Raw genomic sequence first — 27,115 nt, 5'->3', positions numbered from 1 at the left:
CTGTAGTCCACCAGGCTCCTTGGTCTATGGAATTCCCTAAGCAAGAATACTGGAGTGGGTTGCTATTCCCTTCTCCAGGCTATCTTCCATACCCAGGGATCAAACCCAGGTCTCCTGCATTGCAGGCAGACTCTTTACCATCTGAGTCACCACGGAAGCCTGCATGGAGGCCCTTGGCACAAAATTAAAATACATGGAGTTGTCCACACACTCTATTAAGGAAGCACAGGAGAACAGCATATTGCTAATTCTAGAGGGCAGGGGAGGGGAAGGGAGGAGGTGAAGGAAGGCTTCCTGGAGGAGGTGACACCTAAAGTCAGTTTCAAAGGAAGAGTAGGATCTGGTGCCACTTGGCGCTTGCAGGATTTTTGCGAGAGAAGAAGGGAAAAGACATTTTCAAAATGAAGAATGGACTGTGCTGGAGAAAGCACGGTGCTTTCCCTGGGAACAGAGGAGGCGCTGCATAAGCTGGGATGCTAGGCAGGGACCAGGTGCGTCTGGGCAGTGAGTGTGAGTGTACTTTGTGTTCGGAACATGAAGGGGCCAGTTTATATTTTCACTGCGTGTGGTTTTGACCTGATCTGATGTTTGTTACTGAAGGACCAATCAGGAAGCCATGTGGAGGCAAGTGAAGGCAGGAGAGTGCAGACAGGTAAGGAAACCACGTCCATGAGTCAGCCCCTCCTCACTCTGTGCCTGGACCACAGTGCGAGGTGTGAGAGGGCAAAGCCAGGCTCCAGCAGATGAACAGGACATGGGGACTGACCAAGCGCCTGGACCTAGAAGATGCTGCGTACTGACACAATGGTTTGACTCACACGCTTCCTCAGTCAGGAGGATCTGGATTAAATGGTGCAGAGATGCTCTCTTCAATGAAACAGAACCTCAGTCTCCAAGAAACACTGATTTGCCGTAACTCAGCCTGCAGCATGGCCTAGCTGTGGATGTAAGATGAGCTAAAACACTTGAATCTGCTTTCTAAACATAAAGTGAAATATCAAAGGTAGATAATTTACCTAATATTACTAAAAGTGAAAGTGAAGTCGCTCAGGTGTATTCAACTCTTTTGCGACCCCATGGCCTGTAGCCTACCAGGCTTCTCCTTCTGAGGGATGCTCCAGGCATGAGTACTGGAGTGGGTTGCCATTTCCTTCTCCAGGTTGATTGTAGATTTTGAGATGAGATCAACCTGGATTAAGGTGGGCCCTTGTTTGTGCTCAGCTGCTGAGTTGTGGCAACTCATTGCGACCCCATGGACGGTAGCCTGCCAGGCTCCTCTGTCCATAGACTTTTCCAGGCAACAATACTGGAGTGGGTTGCCATTTCCTACTCCAACCTAATAATTACCATTAACAATATTAGTAACCAATTAGCATTGGCTGCTAATCTGAAGTACTTTGAGGAAAAAAAGGAGAGAATAAAAGATGGACTTTAACTATTAAACAGAAGACAAAAGCCGGTGCTCTGTGACAGCCTGGAGGGGTAGGATGGGGAGGGGGTTGGGGTGGGGGTTCAGGAGGGCGGGGACACATGCATGCCTGTGGCTGACTCATACTAATGCATGGCAGAAATCATCACAATATGGTAAAGCAATTATCCTCCGATTAAAACAAATAAATACATTAAAAATGAACTGCATAACAAAGGATGAGATGGTTGGGTGGCATCACCGACTCAGTGGACATGGGTTTGGGTGGACTCCGGGAGTTGGTGATGGACAGGGAGGCCTGGCGTGCTGCGGTCCATGGGGTCACAAAAAGTCAGACATGACTGAGCGACTGAACTGAATAAGAAAGGTGCACCAGCTGGGGAGGCTTGTTCTGTTCTGCTCTGTTTTGTTTTTATAGCTGGGGAAAGGGAAGAAGAGTTCTAAAGAGAAAGAACAAAACCAGACTTCAAAAAGGCGCATCGGTCTCCTTTCCCAGGCTCTGGGAGCTCTAGTTCCAAGGACATAGAGGAGGGAGCACAGCTGCTGAGAGCAGAGGGGCACAGAGACAGGATCACAGCCATGGTGGGAACACCAGCCCTAACCGCATAAATGAAGGGGCTCCAGAGAGATGTCTCGGGGAACACAGGGCTCAGAGCACTCTGGATGGCCGGAGCGGACAGAACAGACTCAGCAGCGACGCTGTAATAATGAATGAGAGAAAATTACAAACAGCTTAGACTTTTGGGGGTGAGAGTTTGTTTGTTTCTGCTGCTGCTTTTAGACCTCTTTCAAGAATTGGGTCACAATGTAAGAGGAACATTTTGTTGGTTTTCCTAAGCAGGAGACTAATGCGCTAGAGACAGTCACATCACCATGAACTTGGGGGCAAGGGTGAGTTATTAGAAGAGAATCATTTCTGTTGAAAGAGGTGGTCTCATGGCTGAGTCCTACAGACCCACTGAAGAAAAGCAAGGCTCTCTCATTGATTATGGGAAGAGAAACAATCAAGATACCACATGTGGTATTTATCTTCATCTCCCCCAAAGGAAAAGCGCAAAGAAGCCTGCAGGTCAATAACCATCTTGAAGGCCCATCACAGACTTGATGGAGAACCAGAAAGATGGTTGGGGATGTGATAATTTGGATACTGACACATGTCAGAGCGGAGGGACAAGTTCAGCGAGTTATCAAAAAAAAAAATCTTGGAAAAAATATATGAGGGAAGATGATACCAAATTATCTCCATTAGTAAAAAGTCTGTTCTGGTCGTCAGGCCCCTTGAGAATACCCGCTCATTCCAGAAGGCCATGCTGTCTGGGAAGGGCTTTGTGTGCCCATGTGTCCCCAGTCAGCCCCTCCATTTCTTTGTTTTTGTATTTTTTTTTTTTTTACATTCTGTTTTGCTTGGATTTTCCCCAGTTTCTCATTAAAAAAAAAGTTATTTTCAAAGTATTTATAAACCAAAACTTGGTGTGTGTGACCTGCACAGGTTGTTAGCATCCAATCTGAAAGAATCTTCCATGTTTGGAACAATTAAGAATAAAGAATACAGAATAAAGGCAGTACTGTAAAGTTCCACCTTCCTTGATTAACTCGCAGGTTTCTAAATATTGGCACTTTGGATGAAAGTGTTGTTTACCCCCTACATCACCAGGTTCCCAAGCAAGATGATGGTTTGTTTTTCTCCTCTGGAGTTAACCTGTTTAGGAGCAGAGTCTGACATCCAGGAAGCAGAACTATAGCACATAGCAGGGGAACAATGAACAGAACTCTGGATTCTAGTCCAAACTCTCCCACTGACCAGCAGAATCATTCTAGGAACTTGGTGTTTAAAATACTGAGATGAGATCACAAACAAGAAGCTTTCGAAAATTATAAAGTATAATACGTGCATAAAGGAGCTCTTTTATTCTCTTAATAATCTGCTGTGTTTCCTTTGTAAAGCTGTTAAAGGTCATGGTGGGAAGGACTTTGGTTTAGACATAATGACCCCAAGCAGACAAAGAGCTCTTGTTGGATCACAAATGAACTGACTATTTACGTTTAAAATAATATTTGTGTCAAACACATCTAAATAGTTCTAGAAGCCAGATTCTATAATGGTGTTTCAAAAATAACGAACGACAACAGATTTTATTAGAAAACTGTTTTGACCCCGCAAACAACACAAGAGTTCACCCTCCCTTTCTCGTAGATGGAATGTTTAAGATCCTTTCGGGCCAAGTCACTCCCTTTCTCCCAAGGGAGCTGGAAAAGTTTAAGTGGAACCGAATTCAAAGCTCACGAAGAACTGGCAGTCTCCACCCACCCTTCTCTGCTAAATGGGCCCGAATCAAAGATCTGGCGATGTTTTCTTGATCCCGAGTCCCTCAATGGTCACCTTAAAGGGCTGCACATGAAATGATGCTCAGGCTGGTCCCAACTACACTGGGAAACTTGAGGGAATGCGTCCTCTCTCTTCCCACCCCCTGCAGTACGTGGAGGAATGTTCTATCCAGGGAACAGAGTGGGCATGGATGGTACGACCCCCACAGCCACAGCCCCCTCACCCATATTCCACATTCCTTTTGCTACAGTAAAATGCATTATGTGGAGATGCACAGACCACTTTCTTTTTTTTTTCCTTAGGGCAGGAAAAAATGAGTTCACTCAAAATGGCTGGCATTTTTCTCATTTTTGAGATGTCACATTTTGCCTTATTCTTTTTTATTTCAGGGAGAGGGGAAACTGTCAATCTGTGTGTAAAATTTTCATATTACTATAGCACAGACCAAAAGATAATTGAATTCCTATTTCTAAGCTCCAGGTGACTAAGAAAATCCGAATTCCACTCCACTCCCCCTAATAGATGTTATATTTTAGTCAAAGGAACTCGATGGAAGCGTTTTCTGATCTGGGCTCTGGAAGCGTCAGCACAGGGAAACTAGGGTTGTGTGACCTTAGAGTTCAGAGACTAGCCCGGGGGGTGGTTTATTTCCTCCCCTTCTGGGTTCCCAGAGCGGGGCTAAGGTCTTTAACAAAGCAACAGGGAGGGTAAATAAGAGAAAGGAACTATTGGGGAAAAAAAGGAAGAGCCTGGGAGGTCCCTCTGCTCTCACTGCCCTTGGACCAGCCCAGCAGCATGGTCTAGGTTCTTCCCTTCCTAATCCTATCATATCATTTTGTGCCAGGGAACTTCACCACACACAGCTCTGCTACAAAACCGAATTCTATTACAAGCAAGCTCAGGTTGCTCAAAACTTGTCTGTGAGTTTATCAGCATACTTCATGCAACCTAAAAGAACATGCAGTTTCTCTTTCCCACAGTGTTGCCACTTTGAAATTCATCTTCATCTGTCTTGTAGTCATCTTAAAAAAAAAGAAAAAAAAAAACAACAACCTCCATCCACAAATGCAGTTTGAATCAGTTTCTAATTACTGAGGTTTGCCATTGTTCTTAGCCTATTAAAACCAGAAACATGTGGAACGTAAAGGTATGATTTCCTTTGAAAACGTTTGTTTTGCTCCTTTTCTTTCTGTGTATCAGCAAGCCTCAATTACCTATAATAATGATTCACTCCTTCTGTGAATCGAAAGTATCTTCCTGAGGAGCATGAAAGACGGCCTTTACGGTGTGTGCTCTGGGTTTTACTTGCTTAATTTCTAAGCAGCAAACAACCAATGATCACAGCTTAAGGTGAAATATGGGCCAATTTTGATTCACCAGAAGCAACTCTGCACCCCGAGGAGTAACAATCTACTGGTATAAGGTTACCACAAGACTGTTTTAAAATGAAAGACTCATAGACTATTAGCAAGAGGAATCTCGGCTAGATCAAGTAATCGGATGTTCTCCTGTAACATGCAGGAGACTGAAGTCCACAGAGACGAAGAGGATTGACTGTGATTTCTTTAAAGTCCATGAAATGAATACACAAGCAAGATCGAGATGAAATACGAAAGGACTCTTACGGGGAGTAAAATCTAACACAGACCATGTAAAAGATGTCAATATATTTCCCATCTTGGGGAATTACAGCCAGAATTTTCAACTGAGTCATAGTCTGGCAATGTCTGGAGACATTTTTGGTTATTTTCTGTTTTGCTGATGGGTGAGGGGAATCACCAGCATCCAGCACGTAGAGGCCAGGATCATGTTAACCATCCACCAATAACATGGAAGACTCCACAGTGGGGAGTGATCCGGCCCCAACATCATGAGTGCTGAGAGCAGAGCCCAGATGCAGGGCCCTGCGTTTGCTCGCTCCGGAGTGGAGTGGAGTTGAGCAGCCACCACAGGCTGGGATCAACATGGATCCACTGGCCCAGCTCCCAGTTGAGGAGGAGGGGACTGGGTAATTAACATGCAGCCTGGTAATTAACATGACCAGGAAATACAAATGGCTACTGGGAGGCGATGCAGTGGGGTATGCTGGAGATGGAGGGTAGAGTGGGCCAGGTGAGGTAGGAATGCCCAGACAGGAGGCACACGAGTTCAGGGAGACGGGAGAGGGAGGTAGGGTGGAATGATAGCAAGGGCGGTGAGGAAGGGTTAGGATGCAGCCCTAGAAGCAGAGGAGGGCACAGCCACCCCCAGACCCAGGGCTACCAACTATACATGTTCCCAGACAAGCCTTAGGACATGCAGGTGTCAACAGGATTTTTGGCTAGGTTTCCCAAAGCTGACTAGTGCTGCTCACGGGTGTATCATAGCCCCAGCAAGCAGGAAGAGGAGGAGAAAGATCCAAAGTCCTAGAGGAGGACAAAGACAAGGCAATAAAGATGGAAAAGAGGACAAGTGAAAGGTTTTTCCAGTAGTCATGTATGGACGTGAGAGCTGGGCCCCAAAGAAAGCCGAGCACCAAAGAACTGATGCTTTTGAACTGTGGGGTTGGAGAAGACTCTTGAGAGTCTCTTTGACAGCAAGGAGATCCAACCAGTCCATCCTAAAGGAAATCAGTTCTGAGTGTTCATTGGAAGGACTGATGTTGAAGCTGAAGCTCCAATACTTTGGCCACCTGATGCGAAGAGCTGACCCATTTGAAAAGACCCTGATGCTGGGAGGGATTGAAGGCGGGAGAAGAAGGGGATGACAGAGGATGAGATTGTTGGATGGCATCACTGACTCAATGGACATGAGTATGGGTAAGCTCCGAGAGTTGGTGATAGACAGGGAGGCCTGGCATGCTGCAGTCCATGGGGTTGCAAAGAGTTGGACACAACTGAGTGACTGAACTGAACTGAAGAGGGAGAAAAAGCCCAAGGACCCTGGGGTCACCAGTGTCACCAGACAAAGGGACAGAACTGGCTTGAGAACCATGTCCAGAGCAGTCAGTGTTTCCCATCAGTGGACATTGCTAGAAGAAAGAAAGTCGCGTTTCCAGCCCTCACACCCAAGCTGATCTGATTCCACCCTTTCCACTGCTCAGTACAGAGGGTCTTCCTTGAAGAATTTCTTGTGTGCCAAGGAGTAAGGAGGAAAAGTCCAGGAATCCACCGATCAAACATGTACGTGTTAGAGGGTAGAGAGGAAAAGCATATAGGAAGCCCCTTTTCAAAAGCTTTATACATAATGTATACAAATTCCACTGAATTTATTATAGAGTTAAATGAATTTACTATGTTCTGATTCATTTATTTTGGGGGGAATTTTAAGAGATGCTATTCTGATTCTTTGGAACTTGGTGCTACCTTTAAATCATCTGTGTCTCTGATGACTTATCTTGGAGGAATTTTTGAGGTTAAATAACTTTCAGTAAATAGCCTTCAGCAACTTCTGCTTTTTTATTAGCGTCTCCAAGTGTTTCTCTAGCTAAGATGGCATTTAATTCCTCCTCTTCCTTCTTTTTAGCTCTTTCATCAGTTTTGGGAAACTGAATGACTAAGTGTGCTGAGACCTGCCTCTGTGTATGTCTCTCAGAACTGCTGATTTAAAAGACAAAAAAAAAAAAAAAAACAGGGGATGAAACTGGATAAAATAAAGTACGGAACAGTCTTGGACAAATACAGGTGGTGTGAGGCTACTTCACCAGCACCCTGTCTCCATTTGCTGTATATCCCCCAAGCTCTTGGCCTTGGGACCACACTTTGCACAGAAAGCCCTCTCTGCCGCTGTGTGTCTGCTTCTTCTGTTACCCTACGTGTGATTCACATCAGAAGGAGCCACATTCCAATAAAGTAAGACGATCACTAACAGAATGCTCCCTGGTGGTTCAGATGGTAACGAGTCTGCCTGCAATGCTGGAGAGCCGGGTTCAATCCCTGGGTCGGGAAGATCCCCTGGAGAGGGGAATGGCAACCCACTCCAGTATGCTTGCCTGGGAAATCCCACGGACAGAGGAACCTGGCAAGCTACAGTCCATGGGGTTGCAAAGAGTTGGACATGACTGAGCAACTTCACTTTCTTTCAACAGAATGAAACATCATGAGCTTATGGACCAGCTGCAGAAGAATTCCTTCAGGATGATCCAGTGTGATTTTCTTGAAATATAAAATTCCTCGAAAAAAGGACTCAAGCCTCTTACTGAGCCGACCAGTTGTGTGAAGGTAGATTGAAGAATTAATGTTTTTGAACTGTGGTGCTGGAGAAGACTCTGGAGAGTCCCACGGACAGCAAGGAGATCAAATCGGTCAATCCTCAAGGAAATCAACCCTGAATATTCATTGGAAGGTCTGATGCTGAAACTCCAATACTTTGGCCACCTGAGGCAAAAAGAGCCAACTCTTCAGAAAAGACCCTGATGCTGGGCAAGATTGAAGGCAGGAGGAGAAGGGGATGACAGAGGATGAGATGGTTGGATGGCATCACCAACTCAATGGACATGAGTTTAGGCAAACTCCGGGAGAGAGTGAAGGACAGGGAAGCCTGGCGTGCTGCGGTCCGTGGGGTCAGGACCGAGTGACTGAACAGCAAGACCTGTGATGTGCACAGGAGTTCAAGAACTGTGTCTCCAACCTTAGCGATAATCTTCCCTTGGGAACTTGAGGATGTAGATATTCACACAGAGACAGGCAGAGAGAGAGAGCTCATTTTAAAGATGCAGGTGTTAGTCACTCAGTCATGTCTGACTCTTTGCAACCCCGTGGACTGTTCCCGGCCAGGCCCCTCTGTGCCTGGGATTCTCCAGGCAAGAATACTGGGGTGGGTTGCCATTCCCTTCTCCAGGGGATCTTCCCAACCCAAGGATCAAACCAATGTCTCTTGCTTTGCAGGCAGATGCTTTACTATCTGAGCTACTAGGGAAGGCCCTATATTTTAAACTATGGTAAACATATTTTAAAGATATGTTAAGATGCATTATTAAAAAATCTCAAATCACTTTTGATCTACTAATTAGACTTATTATATAATCACTTCCTGGAGTGAGCTGCAAGGTCTGATTGCTGTGCTGTGCTGGGCTCATTTGCTCAGGCGTGTCCAGCTCTTTGTGACTCCAAGGACTGTAGCCTCCCAGACTCCACTGTCCCTGGAATTTTCCAGGCAAGAATAATGGAATGGGTTGCCATTTGCTCCTCCAGGGAACCTTTCCAACCCAGAGATCAAACCTGTATCTCTTGTATTGCAGGCAGATTCTTTGAACCACTGAGCCATCCAGGAAGCCCATAAGGAATGATTAGGGGGAATTAAAATAGTATTTTCAACATTCAGGTCCATATTTTTCTAAATAACATCATAACCAGTTAATTTCATGTCTCATTCTAATGACTGGGAGGGCAAATTAGATCTGCTGGGAGTGCAAATTAGATGTGCTATGTTCTGAATCCTAACAACTGATTATTGTTCATCTTACTTTTGAATGGTAGAACCTTGAGAATTTCCTGTGTGTATATTTTCAATCTTGCTTCATTTGTCAGTTTCCATGGCATCATAATCAGGAATAACCTTTATACTGAAGTGTTCTACATACCGGCCTCCAAGTTAGTGATGATACGCCCATAACAACGTCCTCCTTACCTGGGACTTGCCTTTGCTGTAACAGGCCTTCTTGGTTGCTTCATCACACTCCCATTCCACAGCCTGTAGGAAACACCAACGTGAGGGCAACTATTAGGACTTTGACTGAATAAAAGGAAAACAAATAATAAGGCATTGGTACCCGGAAGAGGTAACACAGAGAGCCCATGGTACCTAACATTTTCATACTAACAAAGTGTACACAAAATGCATGTCATCCTGTCACGTGGGCTTATACTGAACTTTCGGAGGGAAGCATTTTAAAGGACTCAGTATTTTCATTCATGCAGCAATAATGTGATATTTCAAACGTCACCATAAGACAGGCAGATGCTATGAGTCGGTGACTCTGACGCACTGATGACAGAAACACTCACTTCAGTGCATCACAGAATAGATTCTGAAGATGCTGAAAACAGGAGCCTTGAAACAACCAACCTAAATCCTCATTTAGATGTGTACATCTTATTTGAAAAGATGTCTGTCATTTATCAATATTCATGGATAATGAAGCGAGGTTGACTGCGTGTATCCCTACTCCCCAAACACACATATAGATGATGAATAGTCAATAAAATAAGCAGCTCATGCACAGCCCAGCTACCACTTCCTCCCAAAGCCACTCATTTCCGTACTCTCATTAGCTCCCACTAAATACTGAGAGCTACAGCTTCTAAATTTCTTCCCTCACTTTCTAGACCTAACTCACGCTGATCAATTTGACACGCATCTGCTGACATCTGATGCTAACTCACAAATGGACCTGTGATTAGTCAACATAATGTACAGCACTTACTTCGCAGAAAGAAATGATGCCTGCGAGCTTTAACGGCTGGTATGTTGAGATAGGGAATCATATTTTGAACAGACTTAAGCATCTGTGGTATTTATATTTTCTGCTATTTTATGGAATGTGCTCTTTCATAGGGCCAGAATGTTTCCTTTATTCTGTCCGTCTGTCATCACAACTTTGTCCTATTTTCCTGTTACGGTTGGATTTCTGAAGAATTCAAGAGTTCTAAAGAACCAGATGAATCATTAACAGAAAAAAAAAATTGAAGTGAGGGACAATTTGTTGTTAGTCTGGATTACTGCTACATAATAAACTAAGGAAAAAATACTAATGTTAGATATTATGCAAGAGAATAAAGGCTTCACTCTTACTTCAAAAAAGAATGTTTTCTTTTTTTCCCTAACTCTTCTAAACTGAGGAAAATAACAAAAGTCGTATCAACACCATTATCTAGCATCTACTGTTCTCCAAAGAATGTTACATAAGAGATTAAAACATAAAACACCACAGTTTCCAAATCTTATCTTGCTTATCAAATATGAATCCACAAGAAAAGTGTTCTGGAGAGAACCACTTCAGGGCCTTTCAAAGAGAAACAATACTATAACTGTTTCCCCCTGTGCAGACTTAGAGATTTTTGTCCGTGTCAACATCTGATGAAAGAATTTGTTCTTTCTTCCTGTGATGTTTTCCTGTTCATAATGCTTAATGGCACCAAGAAGGTTAGAGCTAATTAGCATCTAATGCAAACAAATGACTTGAATTTCACACTAGACAGACAGATCCTTTTATGAGAAGTGATGACACCTCAGAGAAGAGATAAGAGCTTCACATACAGTTGCATAATTATATATCCCCAGGAAGCACAGATAAAACAAGTGCATTGCTGCGGTTGTGAGTGGAGTGTTCCTTTAGCAGACCTCTGTATAAAAGCTCATCCTGTTGTTTTCACTGAAATAGAGATATCCATGTCTTCACACTTCCTAAGCTGAGGGCATGTTTACGTGTTTAGTTGCTCAGTCATGTCTGAGTCTTTGCCACCCCAGGGACTGTGTCCATGGGATTCTCCAGCCAAGAATACTGGAGTGGGTTGCCGTTCCCTTCTCCAGGGGATCTTCCTGACCCAGGAGTCAAACTGGCGACTCCTGCATTGCGGGGAGATCCTTTACTGTCTGAGCCACCTGGGAAGCCCCGCCTTCACCCTTACTAAAACTCAAAAACAAAATGATACTCTATAATATTAGAGTTGTTGCTTAGTTCCTAAGTTATATCTGACTCTTTTGTGACTCCATAGCCCTCCAGGCTTCTTCTGTCCCTGATATTTCACAGGCAAGAATACTGAAGTAGGTTGCCATTTCCTTCTCCAGGGCATCTTCCCAACTCAGGGTTGAACTTGTGTCTCCTGCATTGGCAGGCGGGTTCTTCACCACTAGAGGCACCAGGCAAGCCCATACTATGATACAGTCTTTAGCAAAGTAGACCCCGGTACAACTTGGATTTTATATCATCAAGGGGATTTAGTTATATATCACAAAGAGGAATTTGTGTTGCATAATTACTGGGCAAATTATTCAGTGAAATGCTTTAGATAATGGGGCATTCCTAGTGGCTCTCACTGGTCTAGTGAATTTGTTGAAAGTTAAACAGTACTGCACTCTTCAGTAAACTTAAGAGCTGAAAGAAGCAGTTAGTGCCAGAGCTACAGGAAGAATATTTATCAAATGCCATCAAAATTCAAATCCTTCTGCTGAAATGGCAAACAATTAGCTTCCCATGTTTGCCTAACATCCAAGTAGCCTTTGCATTTTCAAGATAAACATTGGCCAAGGATTGGGAAGGGACAGTAATAGGAAAAAAAAAAATTGTGACAGTTCTTGAACATATATCATTATTTTATCCAGTTTACCCAGAAAGAGCAATTGTTCACATAAGTTTATTAGACCAACAGAAAATGGAAAAAAACACAGATTTTTCTGAAGACAGTTATTAAAAGTAGCAAAATTGCTTTCCTGTGGCATTTTTATTACAGTATATCAAGTTTCCAATAATATTCAAATCCAGAATTAATTAAATACTATGATTATGTAGCTATTCTCTTGATTCACTTTCACCCTGACTAGAAGAAAGGATAAAGGGAAATTATATTAAGAAAAGAACTGAACTATCTTTTGTACAGTTGAACACGTGATTGGATATCACAAAATTTGAAAAAGAATGGACTAGGGAAATGTATCTTTTCCAGATTGGCCTAAAATTGGGTGTTCCAGATGAGCCCCTTATTTTTTGCTCATTCAGCAAACTAGACTTTACCTATATGACCAGGTGGCAGCAATGGATAGACACACTTTCACTGGAGAGAAATATGAATTTCAGTGGGACTCTCCAGCATCAGATTTTTCAAAGTTTCTCAATTATTCTGCTTGAATTAGATTATGTTTTAGCCTGGTCACAACTTTTCTTTATTCACAATTTTTTCTTTATTCTTTATAAAAAAGATTTATAAATTTTTTAAATCAAGTCTTCTCACTCTAATCTCAAAGGAGATTTATTGTGCAGAATGAAATTCTTTCATAATTTTGGAACAAATTCCACTATGATTTACGAAGCCATCTTTCTGGTTGACTTGCATTTTAGGACACTTTCTACCCATGCAAACCTGTCTTTATGACAGTCGCCACAAAGGCTAAGACATTCTGCATTTCAGACCTCAATGCAACACTTGTGACCTTAGTTTCTGTCTCTGTTTCTTTAAATCTTTAATTTTTGTCATCTCTTGTCTTTTTCTGTCGCATAAGACCTGGTAGAGAAAAGGTATCTTAATGTTTGACTCTATTCTGTATTTAGTCTTCATTATATTTTTCAACAGCAGACGTGTTGCAGTGATAATGTGGTTACTTGGATATCCAAAGGCAATGAGTTTGAAATATCTACAGCTTAAAAGACACAAAGATTCCGGTTTGTGACACAACTGTAAACAGTTAGAAATAATATCTGTGCTATTCAACAACTTACAGAAGTGTTGCTTTATGCACACACATTTACCACTCTCTCATTTAATATTCATTAAATACCAACCAAGAGCAAGACACCAATAGATAACAAGCGAAATAAGGGAAAACACAGAGAGAGAATATTCACACAAATCAGACATTAATTTACAATAAAATGTAAGTGACTTCTGTCAGCCTAGACAGCATCAGGCTAAATCTGAGAATGCATCCAAGGTCATTTTCATCGTTACAGAAGCATGTTCATCTCAGAATCCAGTGGTACACTGAAACTTAACAATACCTTTAACTTTCAGGAAGTGACAGAATTTCTGAAAGAAAGAGAGCGGGTTTACCAAAAATCATGTTATACCTGCAGAAATCCTGTGTGTGTGACAAAGCATTTACGGTTTCACAATACAGTACACTTTTCCCTGTCGTGCACACATACGCACACATGTTCAGGTTATGATAAACAGAACTGTGATCTCTGAAGTAAATAGGATGTGAGAAAGAAAAAGAAAGATTGGCTCCTTTTATGGGCGAGTTACATACATATAAATCCACAGTTCACGGAAATATATAAACAAAGCTGTGTATTATCACATTCCGCAGAAAGAGAAGTTAATTAGACAGGGACCAGCAAAGGCAGATACTTTTCATAAAAATGAAGAGAACAACATTCTAGGCAGATGGGCCAACACTCTTTCAGCAGATGGCTTTGCTAATTAGATACTGGCAAAAGATAACATGAAAAAAAAAACTAGTTTAATTACACAGTGCCAAAAATTAACAACCACCTGAGGGCTTTTTTAAAAAATATGTTTGCATTCATATTCTTATGTCATGGATTTCTCTGAAATGTTGGAGAATGTTAAATTGTCATGATGGTTATAAACAAATTGCCAGGGACTGTGAGATTGTATGTGTTCAAAAGAGAAGCAAAATGCAAACTAGTTGGAATTTGAAACAGTTGTGATTTTTATGCGACCTGAGTCAAGCGTCAATCTAGTTATCCTTGGGCAAAGGCAGTTTCGATAATTATTTTAGGGGTCACACTTGATAGGTTCAAAACAAGTGGCAATTGGGAATTCCCTGGCAGTTCAGTGGTTAGGACACTACATTTCCATTGCAGGGGGCCTGGGTTTGATCCCTCAACTATGAAACTGGGGACACTTGAGATGTTAAGGTGTGCACGGCAAGACATAAAGGGGTAAAGAGTTGAGTCACTTTGAAAGGATTTGTGCAGTCTGCCTCTGTGTCTGCTTCTTAGTGGATATTGAGTGTATTCATTCACCTTAATATCAATTCGCCGTACACCTGCATTTACATCTATGGCAAATGTAGGCAAGCCCGTTTTATTCTCACTGGCGGTTTCCAAATCGGAGAATTGGAAGGGGACGTTCATCATATTTTCTAACTACTGTTTTTTTCATTCTTACAAAACTGAAGTCATCCAACATTAGAGAAACATCTGAACCTCAGAGAGTCCCATACAAACGTGTTATAATGATTGTTTAAATCCTTATGTATCAAAGCCCAAGATTTTCTTCCACAAAATAATACCAAGTCAAACTTCCTTTGATCACTGGCCAGTGGGAGCTCCCAATTTGTCAAATGCTCACTGGGGCTTTTGTTTTATAATTGGGCTTTTTAAATTCAGGGCTTTTCTTTTTAACTGAGCAGACAACGTATGAGATTCCTAGGGCTGATGTAATGGAGCACTGCAAACTGGGTGGTTTTAAACAATATGAATCTGTCTTCTCACAGTTCCCAAGGGGTTGGTCGAAATCAGCCAGAATTGCTTCTTTCTGGGCTCCCCCACCTCTGGTGACTGCTGGCCACCCTTGACCTTCGTTGGCTTGTGGGAGTATCACTCCGGTCCTTGCACCTGCCCTCATACAGTCCTCCCACTGTGTGTCTCTGTCCAAATGCACTTCTTAAGAAAGCATTAGTATTTGAATTACGGCCCATTCAATCCATTATCTTAACTAATCACATCTGCAAAGACTCTGTTTGCTAAAAAGGTCACACTCTGAGAATCCAGTTGAGGATGAATTTTGGAGGGACCACATTCAACACAGCACAGAAAGCCAGACATCATGACATAAGGAACCCTGAAGCCGACAACTGATGGCACATTAATGAGGGACACTGCTCTGCTGAAATTAGCCACATCTTACCGAAGCACGGTAACAGTTTATAAAACTTTCAGTCAGCTCAGTTCAGTTGCTCAGTCATGTCTGACTCTTTGTGATCCCATGGACTGCAGCACACCAGGCCTCCCTGTCCATCACCAACTCCCGGAGATGACTCAAACTCATGTCCATTGAGTCAGTGATGCCATCCAACCATCTCATCCTCTGTGGTCCTCTTCTCCTCCTGCCTTCAATCTTTCCCAGCATCAGGGACTTTTCAAAAGAGTCAGTTCTTCACATCAGGTGGCCAAAGTATTGGAGTTTCAGCTTCAATATCAGTCCTTCCAATGAACACCCAGGACTGATCTCCTTTAGGATGGACTGGTTGGATCTCCTTGCAGTCCAAGGGGCTCTCAAGAGTCTTCTCCAACACCAGAGTTCAAAAACTTTGGTTACAGGCTAATCACAGTGGTACTTGCTTTTTATACATTTATCTCACATATACACCACTCTATAATTTTATAGAGTGGAAAATACCATTAAGGTTATGTTCAGGATGAGGACAGTGGTTAACGCACTTTGAAAAACCACAAAGAGGGTAAGTGGGACACCAGGATTCAGATTTGGTAGCTTGGAGGAAGTCTGGGCTCTAATCCACTCTCCCTTCACTTTGAAATTGTCAAAGTAACTGACCTTCATCGGAGAAGGAAATGGTAATCCACTCTAGTGTTCTTGCCTGAGAAATCCCAAGGACAGAGGAGCTTGGTGGGCAGGCTACAGTCCATGCGCTTGCAAAGAGTTGGACATAATTTAGTCATTGAGCACAACTGACCTTCCTTACTGCCTGTCAGGGTTTTCTTTTTTCCCTTAATTTAGAAAGTGAAGTAAAGTCAAAGTCGCTCAGTTGTGTCTGACTCTTTGCAACCCCGTGGACTGAAGCCTGCTAGGCTCCTCTGGCCATGGGATTCTCCAGACAAGCATAGTAGAGTGGGTAACCTTTCCCTTCTCCAGGGGATCTTCCCAACCGAGGGATCGAACCCAGGTCTTCTGAATTGCAGCGGATTCTTTAACATCTGAGCCACCACAAAAGCCCATAATTTAGAAAATAAAAATAAAAAAAGCAAACAACTGTACACTTAAAGCATAGAAATGTGTGTACACTTAAATTCGGAGCTGTAGCCATTCAGCAAACATTAATTAATCATACAAGCCATCGATTGCCCTGTCATGGAATGCATTCATTTTTAAAGCCTCTGGGCCCACTCATGGTCCTAGCATTGATTTTAAAGGAGGCATGATTCATCTAATGAAACTCTACAGTTACAACTACATAGCCACGGTATGATATAAAAACTGAGGTTGATTTTGTGATATTACATATCTTATTTTCTTGGGCTCCAAAATCACTGCAGATCGTGATGGCAGCCATGAAATTAAAAGACACTTGATCCTTGGAAGAAAAGCTATGATTAACCTAGCTAGAGTATTAAAGAACAGAGCAGTCACTTTGCCAGCAAAGGTCTGTCTAGCCAAAGCTATGGTTTTTCCAGTAGTCATGTGTGGATGTGAGAGTTGGACTACAAACAAGGCTGAGAACTGAAGAACTGATGCTTTCAAACCGTGGTGCTGGAGAAAACTCTTGAGAGTCCCTTGAACTGCAAGGAGATCAAACCAGTCAATCCTAAAGGAAATCAACCCTGAATATTCACTGGAAGGATGGATGCTGAAGCTCCAATACTTTGGCCACTTAATGCAAAGAAACGACTCACTGGAAAAACACTCTGATGCTGGGCAAGATTGAGGGCAGGAGGAGAAGGGGGTGACAGAGGATGAGATGGTTGGTTGGCATCACTGCCTTGATGGGCATGAGTTTGAGTAAGCTCCAGGAGATGGTGATGGACAGGGAAGCCTGGCAGGCTGCAGTCCTTGGGGTCACAAAGAGTCAGATACAACTGAGTGACTGAACAACAACAAACACACATCTTGAATATCAGAACAGTCTGCTCTTGAGACAGCAATGATTTTGTGCTTTAAAAATGGATGCTGAGATCCCATCCCCCCTTTTGCCACAGCCTTCCAGGGGTCCTTCATTTACCTGGAGTAAAAGCTAAAGCCATCTGGAAGGGTCTACCAGATCGAGCCACTTGCCTTCTCTCTGCTTTCCTAGCCCCCATCACCCCCATACCCTGTGCTGATCCTCAGACAAGGCAGATGTGTTCCCTGTGACTTGTGTACCAGCTCACCCCACTTTCTGGGACACCCACCTGGCTAACGCCTATGCCTCTGGCTCATCTCTGCTCAAGGGTTACCTCCTTGCGGGGCCTGTGTGGTCATGCATGGAAACAGCAACAGGCGTTCTCAGTCCCCCGGAAGGTGACTCCCACTTGGGTAGGTGTCTCATCCCCTCAGTTCACTTCTATTTCCCCAGCACCTAGAACACTGCTTCACATACAAGAAGTTTGTTCAACAGCCCGCTTGCTGCATACATGAATAGGCCAAGGAAGCTCTACACCTGCAACCCTGAAGCGGCTCCAGGCACCCTCATGGTGCCCCCAAGTGGAAGGGACACGTGAAGCTTTGGCACCATACCCGGCACATCTGTGGCCCGTGCCCCACAACAGTGTTTCTTCCGAACCGTCCCCTGACACTGGAAAGAGACACATCAAGGTGAGTGCAGGATCCACCGGAGCAGGGTCCCCAGGCTTTTAGGCAGCAGGGGCTGGCTTCATGGTAGATCATTTTCCACAGAATGGGGTGGGGGACGGTTAGGGGTTGATTCCAGCACATCTGTTTATTATGCTGCCACTGATCTGACAGGAAGCAGAGCTTAGGTGGTAATGTGAGCGATATGGGGAGCAGCCACAGATACAGATGGCACTTTGCCTGCTCACCCACCACTCTCTTACCATCTGCTGTGTGGTCCAGTTTCTAGCAGAACACGAACAGGTACTGGTCCTCGGCCCAAGAGCTGGGGACCCCTGCGCTAGAGTACAGATGTCTACGTTTCTTCTGCATTTTGTGTGTGTGTATGTGTGTGTGTGTGTGTGCTTTCACTTCCTTAAGTAAAGTCTTATGTAAAATCTCGTATGTTGTTGTTTAGCCCACTAAGTCTCATCCAACTCTGTGACCCCATGGACTATAGCCTGCTGTCAGGCTCCTCTGTCCATGGGGTTCTCCAGGCAAGAATACTGGAGTAGGCTGTTGTTTATTCCCTTCTCCCAGGGATCTTCTCAAGCTAGGGACAGAACCTGCATCTCCTGCATTGGCAGGCAGATACTTTATCTCGGAGACATCAGGGAAGCCCTATAATCTATCAGTTCAGTTCAGTTCAGTCGCTCAGTCACGTCTGACTCTTTGCAACCCCATGGACCGCAGCATGCCAGACCTCCCGGTCCATCACCAACTCCCAGAATTTACCCAAACTCATGTCCATTGAGTTGGTGATGCCATGCAACCATCTCATCCTCTGTCATCCCCTTCTCCTCCTGCCCTCAATCTTTCCCAGCATCAGGGTCTTTTCAAATGATCTCATATAAAAGAATCCAAAAGTGGTGTTTACCAAATTCATGTTATAAATATAATCAAGATGATAGCATTAAATCATTTAAAAAAAAAAAAAGTGACTTTAAGTGACCCTGAGTCATAGCACACTCAGTATCCAATCAGTTCAATATTTTGTTTTGGTTACTGAAATAATACTGATTCATACCAATTAAGTAGTATTAAATAAGTTTACCTTTGAATCTCAGTTACTTTGGAGTAAAATCTCAAATGACAGCAAACAATTTATTCCATGCTCTACAAAAAACCAGCTTATCCGGGTAATCATAGCAATAAAATTTGTCACTGAGGGTTGCCAATGCCTTAAACTTTTATATATGGTATACATCAATGTAGCTAATTTTTAATTAATAGAATTATAATATATGCAATGCCTAAAATCCCTTAGCACCTCTAGAATTCTGGGACTCTAGGAAGCATATTTGGTTCTAAGGAACCAAGCATCTTTGATGAGCAATCTAAAGTGTGGAGGGGCTTTCCTGGTGGTCCAGTGGTTAAGACTTTGCCTTCCAATGCAGGGGGTGTGGGTTCAATCCCTGGTCGGGGAACTAAGATCCCACATGCCTCTCAGTCAAAAGACCAAAACGTAACACAGAAGGAATATTGTAACAAATTCAATAAAGACTTTAAAAATAGTTCACAACCAAAAAAATCTTAAAAAAGCAAAATGCTTGGAATGAGATTGAATTTGGAGAAAATGTAATGGAAGGTGAGTCCTAATAACACCATTCTACTCCTGAACATGAATGGGCCCTCTCTAAATGATTTTGCAGATTAGGAAGGAGGTCAATATCAAGGACATTATAAAATCTGGTAGAGTATTTACAATTATGACTGTCAGACACTGAGGCATCAAACAACTGTTATATTTCCAAAATGTTGCCATCAGTGAAAATGTTGCTGGAAGGTAAGCTAGCAAGCACAGCTGCTCTTGGTTTCAAAGAAGTTATTTTCATGGATCCATAAGAGATTGGTTTGAAAAATGACATACTGTCCAATTCATCAGCCTAAATGTAGGGGTAAAATTGTAATTATGGAGAAATGATTATTTTTATGTATAAACTTGCTGAAGTATTTGTATATAAAGAATCCAATACGAAGTAAATCAAGCATGGGATAAAAGTGTTGACTTCAGAGCGGATTGACTTCTCAAGGACCAGCTCCTTAACTGCATATTTCCCAAATGCCTGAAAAGTATTGCTTCAAATGCCATATTTTCAAACATACGATTACATCTTCCATAACACAGATGGGGCAATTCAAACATCACGATATTTGTAACGTTTGACAAAAATGGTGACGTTCATTAGAAATGAAACAGATATAACACAATCAAATTAAAAGTAGACATTCTAGCCGATGTAACATTTATTCTACTCATGGAAAGAAGTACCCTGAAAGGAATAAATTGATTATGTAGTCATGAGAAATATCAGACCAAGGTGAGATTTTTAACACGTCTTGAAGACTTCACAGAGTAATGACAAGAGGTCTTGCAAAAAAATAAAAATAAAAAAGGCAGCAAATTGACATGGAATGCTCTGTTGGACCTCAGTCACCTGGAAGGACAAGTAACTTTGCATAATGAATGTCGTCCTGGATATGTCTCCACAAGGCTAAATTTGTACTAGGGCTTTAACCAAAGCCTGATTACACAGAGTGCTTGACTACTGACAATCGCGTTTTAGATCCATGGGGAAAAGAACAGAAACGATTCTGGCCCCACTACAGGAATGAGTTTCCCAGCCATAGAACAAGACTTCATTTAGGAATGCAGTTAAAGAGTTTCAAAGAGACTGCATCTCACAGTGAAGGAGTTTAGAAGGGATCGCATCTCACAGTGAACGACCGATATGGAGAGCCAAGGTATTAATTTTGAGGCAACATGAGGTATAGAAAAATACTCTAGCAACCATAGCATGAATGTGATGAGATACAGATTCTTTGTTTGACTTAGTTTTATTCTGTTGAGGTCAAAAAAATATTTTTGTGTGTTTTCAAGATTCATTTGTGATCCTATATGTTACGTTTCTCTTGCTTGAAGCATAAAGTCACTTTTATTGGCTTCATCAGTTTTGGTCCTATTACTGTATATTCTGGCTATATCGTAATGAATGCATTCCACAGGAACTGTGACCATAACACTCAGCATAAATGTAAATACACGGACATTTGTTTTTAGTTTTTCCATCAATATTTTCTATTTTTTTTTCTGAAACTAGCTTCACAAAATACTTTGTACTTGATTCCTTTTCTCCATGGTTCTAAGTTAGAATGTGTGCACGAGAATTCACTGAAATACTTATAAAGCCCAGATTATTGATGCTTACTGGGGAATTAAACTATACTCATTGAACCACTCAGAATTTATTTATTGTTCACGTTATAAACCCTTGCTTCCTGAGATGCACCCTACCACTACAAAGACTGAATTTATTTCAACTGCAAAACTTATTGATCCATTTGTCAGATCACAAAATATATGGAAAATCCTTTCTAGGAGTCTTATTCAGGCTTAGTTTCATAAATTTTAGTTTGCAGCTGAGAGAAACAAACATTAAAATTTGTTTTCTGATATATATTGGGGCAGTTACATTTCTCTCTTCTTTTACATAAAATGTGTAACAGGATGTGTAATTTCTGTTCAAGAAATATTATTTATAATATTATCACAATGTTAAAAGAGAACTAAGTGAGCATTATTGATATATTCATTTCCCAGTTAATACTGAAGCCTCATAATTTTATGAATACCTGCTTGAACTTATTCAAGCCAATTAATAATTTAGCAGTCAACAGGAATGTGTGTTTTCACCATTTATTTCATCAAGAATTTGTCTCTTTTCTATAGTATAATCAGTTTATTTATGTGCCAGGGGAATATTATAACTATTACTCAAGTCTTTGATGAGAAAGAACTCTACCTTGTAAACAAGTCTGAAAGCGTTTCAAGTATGAGAATGAGAACTGATGGTTTTCTGATATATGCAACGTCTAGGATCAGATTGATTATATTCTTTACAGCCAAAGATGGAGAAGCTCTATACAGTCAGCAAAAACAAGACTGGGAGCTGACTGTGGCTGAGATCATGAACACCTTATTGCCAAATTCAGACTTAAATTGAAGAAAGTAGGGAAAACCACTAGACCATTCAGGTAAGACCTAAATCAAATTCTTTATGATTATACAGTGGAAGTGAGAAATAGATTTAAGGGACTAGATCTGATAGATAGAATGTCTGATGAACTATGGATGGAGGTTCATGACATTGTACAGGAGGCAGGGATCAAGACAATCCCCATGGAAAGAAATGCAAAAGAGCAAAAGGGCTGTCTGGAGAGGCCTTACAAAAAGCTGTGAAAAGAAGACAAGTGAAAAGCAAAGGAGAAAAGGAAAGATATAAGCATCTGAATGCAGAGTTCCAAAGAATAGCAAGGAGAGATAAGAAAACCTTCCTCAGTGATCAATACAAAGAAACAGAGGAAAACAACAGAATGGGAAAGACTAGAGATCTCTTCAAGAAAATTAAAGATACCAAGGGAACATTTCATGCAAAGATGGGCTCGATAAAGGACAGAAATGGTCTGGACCTAACAGAAGCAGAAGATAATAAGAAGAGGTGGAAAGAATACACAGAGGAATTGTACAAAAAAGATCTTCATGGCCAAGATAATCATGATGGTATGATCACTCACCTAGAGCCAGACATCCTAGATTGTGAAGTCAAGTGGGCCTTAGAAAGCATCACTATGAACAAAGCTAGTGGAGGTGATGGAATTCCAGTTGAGCTGTTTCAAATCCTGAAAGATGATGCTGTGAAAGTGCTGCACTCAATATGCCAGCAAATCTGGAAAACTCAGCAGTGGCCACAGGACTGGAAACGGTCAGTTTTCTTTCCAATCCCAAAGAAAGGCAATGCCAAAGAATGCTCAGACTACCGCACAATTGCACTCATCTCACATGCTAGTAAAGTCATGCTCAAAATTCTCCAAGCCAGGCTTCAGCAATACGTGAACTGTGAACTTCCAGATGTTCAAGCTGGTTTTAGAAAAGGCAGAGGAACCAGAGATCAAAGTGCCAACATCCGCTGGATCATGGAAAAAGCAAGAGAGTTCCAGAAAAGCATCTATTTCTGCTTTATTGACTATGCCAAAGCCTTTGACTGTGTGGATCACAACAAACTGTGGAAAATTCTGAAAGAGATGGGAATACCAGACCACCTGACCTGCCTCTCAAGAAATCTGTATGCAGGTCAGGAAGCAACAGTTAGAACTGGACATGGAACAACAGACTGGTTCCAAATAGGAAAAGGAGTATGTCAAGGCTTTATATTGTCATCCTGCTTATTTAACTTATATGCAGAGTACATCATGAGAAACACTGGGCTGAAAGAAGCACAAGCTGGAATCAAGACTGCCGGGAGAAATATCAAAAACCTCAGATATGCAGATGACACCACCCTTATGGCAGAAAGTGAAGAGGAACTAAAAAGCCTCTTGATGAAAGTGAAAAAGGAGAGTGAAAAAGTTGGCTTAAAGCTCTGCATTCAGAAAAGTAAGATCATGGCATCTGGTCCCATCACTTCATGGGAAATAGATGGGGAAACAGTGGAAACAGTGTCAGACTTTATTTTTTTGGGCTCCAAAATCACTGCAGATGGTGATTGCAGCTATGATATTAAAAGATGCTTACTCCTTGAAAGGAAAGTTATGACCAACCTAGACTGCATATTCAAAAGTAGAGATATTACTTTGCCAACAAACGTCTGTCTTGTCAAAGCTATGGTTCTTCCAGTGGTCATGTATGGATGTGAGAGTTGGACTGTGAAGAAAGCTGAGCACTGAAGAATTGATGCTTTTGAACTGTGGTGTTGGAGAAGACTCTTAAGAGTCCCTTGGACTGCAAGGAGACCCAACCACTCCATTCTAAAGGAGATCAGTCCTGGGTGTTCATTGGAAGGAGTGATGCTAAAGCTGAAACTGCAATATTTTGGCCACCTCATGGGAAGAGTTGACTCATTGGAAAAGTCTCTGATGCTGGGAGGGATTGGGGACAGGAGGAGAAGGGGACGACAGAGGATGAGATGGCTAGATGGCATCACTGACTCAATGGACATGAGTTTGGGTGAACTTCAGGAGTTGGTGATGGACAGGGAGGCCTGGAGTGCTGCAATTCACGGGGTTGCAAAGAGTCGGACACGACTGAGCAGCTGAACTGAACTGAGCTGAACTGAAGATATTTTGATTGAAAATGGATATGGTTGCTACAGTTTTACAGTAGATTGAATTAAACATCACTGTTTCCCCTCAACCCTTTCTATCCATTCTTAGTTGGTCTTTACCTATATGATAAGCCTGAATTGGCAACTAATTGCCAAGTGTTTCAACTTCAATCAATTTTGTGTGAAAGAATTTTATTTCCATCTCTATGGCTCTGAGTAGTATCCAGAAATGCAATTTTGTGTTTGTAGAGGTGCAGCATGGTTGGTGGATTTGAATAATGCCCCCTGACAAAAGATATTCACACACTATTTTCTGGAACCAATGAATGCTACCTTGTAGGGCAAAAAAAGAACTTTATAGATGTGATTAAATTAAGGACCTTGAGATGAGGAAATTACCCTGTATTATTCAAGTGAGTCCTAAACACAATCAGATGCTTCCTTATGAGAGGGGTAGAGGCAAATGTAACACAGATCCTGGAACAGGCAATGTGACCACGCGGCCGGGGTTGGAGGCACGCAGCCAGCAGCATCTAGAGATGGCAAAGAAGTGGTTCTCCCCTGATCCTCCAGAGAGAGCACAGCCCGGGAGACTTCATTTTAGCCCCATAAAAATCATTTCAGACTCCTGACCTCTACAACTGTGAGAAAATATATTTCTATTGCCACAAGTCACCAAGTTTATGTTAATTTGTCACAGCAACCACAGGAAAAATAAATACAGGCATAATTACACATGAATTAGTCACATGCAAACACACACACACACACACACATGATTTTAACATCATCAGATGAACAGATTCATCTCTGTGCTTGTGTTGGACATCTGAGTTGGTCCCTGCAGAGAGGAAATAAGCAGAGCTGCCGGGGGGATGCTTGCAGTGGTTTGGGGGCACAGAAGGCACCTGGCTTAGGAACAAATCAAGGGAATTTCTCAGGGCAGCAAGGCTTGAGCATAACGGTGAGGGAACTGGCAGTGGAGGGTGGGTAGTCATGAAAAGAGAAGGAATCGACGATTACGAAGGCCTAGAATGGGAAGAAAATGTGTCCGTGTGAGGACCTAGGTCACTGGGGTGGGGAACAGAGAAGAATGTGGCTTTCTGGATTGGCGTGTAGCTCAAGATAGGGCTCACAAACCATGCCAAAGAGCTCAAATTTTTTCCCCTGAATTACAAAAAAAACACAGATATGATGTTAACCCATATGTTGGCATGGTGAGGTCAATAACTGAGAAAGCTCTCTCTGGGAGCCTGGAAAGGAGTGTAGCAGGTGAATAGGAGACAGACACAGAGGGCACTGCAGGCAACCAGTGGATGCTGAGGGCCTGAAACACACAAGGTCAGTGGATAAAGAAGGGACGAGTGCTCAGCCACCTCACAGCGGACAAGCACACCAGCTTAAAAAGTAGACGCCTGGGAGGGAGGCACCCGCTTACCTGGCCAGACAACTGATCACCCATCAGCAGCTCAAGTCTGTCGAACCTTTAAGATGAAACAGATTGCAACCACTCCTCTGGCTGGGTCTGAACTAAGCACTGGGCACAATTCTGGACTGCCTTCTCTCACTCCATAGGTAACTTCAGAAAAATTAAGCTACCTTTGTCATGCGGTTTGAAGGAAAATATAATAGGATGATCCATCTACTCTCAAAACAGCAGAAGAGTTGGCCAAAAAAACAAATTCATATGTTCTGATCATCACACTCTTGAAACAAAAGTATTTTGGCTCATTGGTAACAAAATTATGAGTTTTCGAAACCAACTCAAGAAAACACCACAATAACCAAAGAAGCAAGCCATATTCATCAAGTGAAAGATATCACTAACATTGGAGGCAGTTCAGTAAAAGAACTTCTTTTTCAAAGTCACACAGTAATGACTTGTGCACTTGGAATTCTATGTCCTGAGACAAGCACATAGGATGATATAAAAGAAACATGATGTAAATGGGAATTAAAAATGAGGAAAAACATAATCTAACGAAGCTCACGAAGTTGAAATTTGTAAGTGGAAAAAAAATAACAAAAATACAGTAGAAAGAATGAAGCTCTTCACATTGGTTAGGCCCATTCCTTTTAGATTTTCACCTATGTGGAAATTTCTGAGAAAGAACATGCTATTAAAAATGAATATCTATTCGCTTCTAAATAAGCCAAATTCAGAATTCAGGCTGGAGTTTCAGGTACACAGGTTCAATTACTGTCATTCTTAACATTAACAGAGGAAATTTAATGCCATTTTTGGGGAACACTTTGGGTCTGTCTGCCTGTGACTTTTCAAGTGTTGACTCTGTATTTGTTACTGCCTGCCTTTTGAATCAGCGTAGTGAGTTCAACCAGACCCAACAGACGAACATATATGCGGAAAGCTGTCAGTCAATCTGGAGTTGACACACTGTTCCAAGCATAGCTGACACACAGGGGAGCAATACAGCAGCCGAAACCAGAAACGAGAAGATGCGCGACAGTAAAACATCCCTAAAACAGACGTCAGAAAGACATAGCGGGGGAAAACACTCCACATTCCTGCTGGGGATGATGTCTGGTGTCCTTGCCCCCATCGCTACAAATTCTGTCTTCACCAACAGCCGCACGAAGCAGCTACTATATTAAATCCATCCTACACAGCAGCCAGAGAGGTGAATAACTTTCCCAAGGTCCCCAAGCTGCTAAGCAGATGAGCTGGGATTTGACCCAGGCCACCTGGCTTCAGCCTCTCTGATGTCAGCCCGCGTGCTCTGCTTCCAGTGGGTGGGCTCTGGGACCTCCCAGATTCCTGGTTCCTTCCTGCCTCACCAGAGTCCTACGCAAAGGTGGTATTCACTTGCTTTGAACTTGTCAGAGGAGATAAAATGCATCATGTTCTCTTCGTAATAAAAAAAGCAAAAAGACGCTTGGGGGGGAAAATGGAAAATAAAATGATTTGGTTGAATTACACTGGTTGACGCCAGGGCTTGCAGGGGAGGGGGAAGGGAGGGGGAAGGGGAGGTGGTGTTTCATGGGGACCGAGATTCAGTTCAGGTGAAAGGTGAGAAGTCTGGGAGACAGATGA

General features: G+C 42.4%; 1 protein-coding gene across 1 annotated transcript in view; it reads right to left on the bottom strand.

Annotated features, from left to right (window-relative positions):
- Positions 1 to 27,115, bottom strand: part of SEMA5A (semaphorin 5A) — a 359,057-nt gene that overhangs the window by 197,242 nt on the left and 134,700 nt on the right. The window contains exon 4 of the mRNA XM_052659173.1: positions 9,363 to 9,425. Within this exon, the coding sequence (XP_052515133.1) occupies positions 9,363 to 9,425 (63 nt within the window). The remainder of the gene's footprint in view (positions 1 to 9,362; positions 9,426 to 27,115) is intronic.

Source organism: Budorcas taxicolor, chromosome 20 (assembly GCF_023091745.1).
Source record: "Budorcas taxicolor isolate Tak-1 chromosome 20, Takin1.1, whole genome shotgun sequence".
Taxonomy (NCBI): Eukaryota; Metazoa; Chordata; class Mammalia; order Artiodactyla; family Bovidae; genus Budorcas; species Budorcas taxicolor.
The sequence above is the reverse complement of the archived record's forward strand: the minus strand, read 5'-3'. Positions and strand labels throughout refer to the sequence as shown.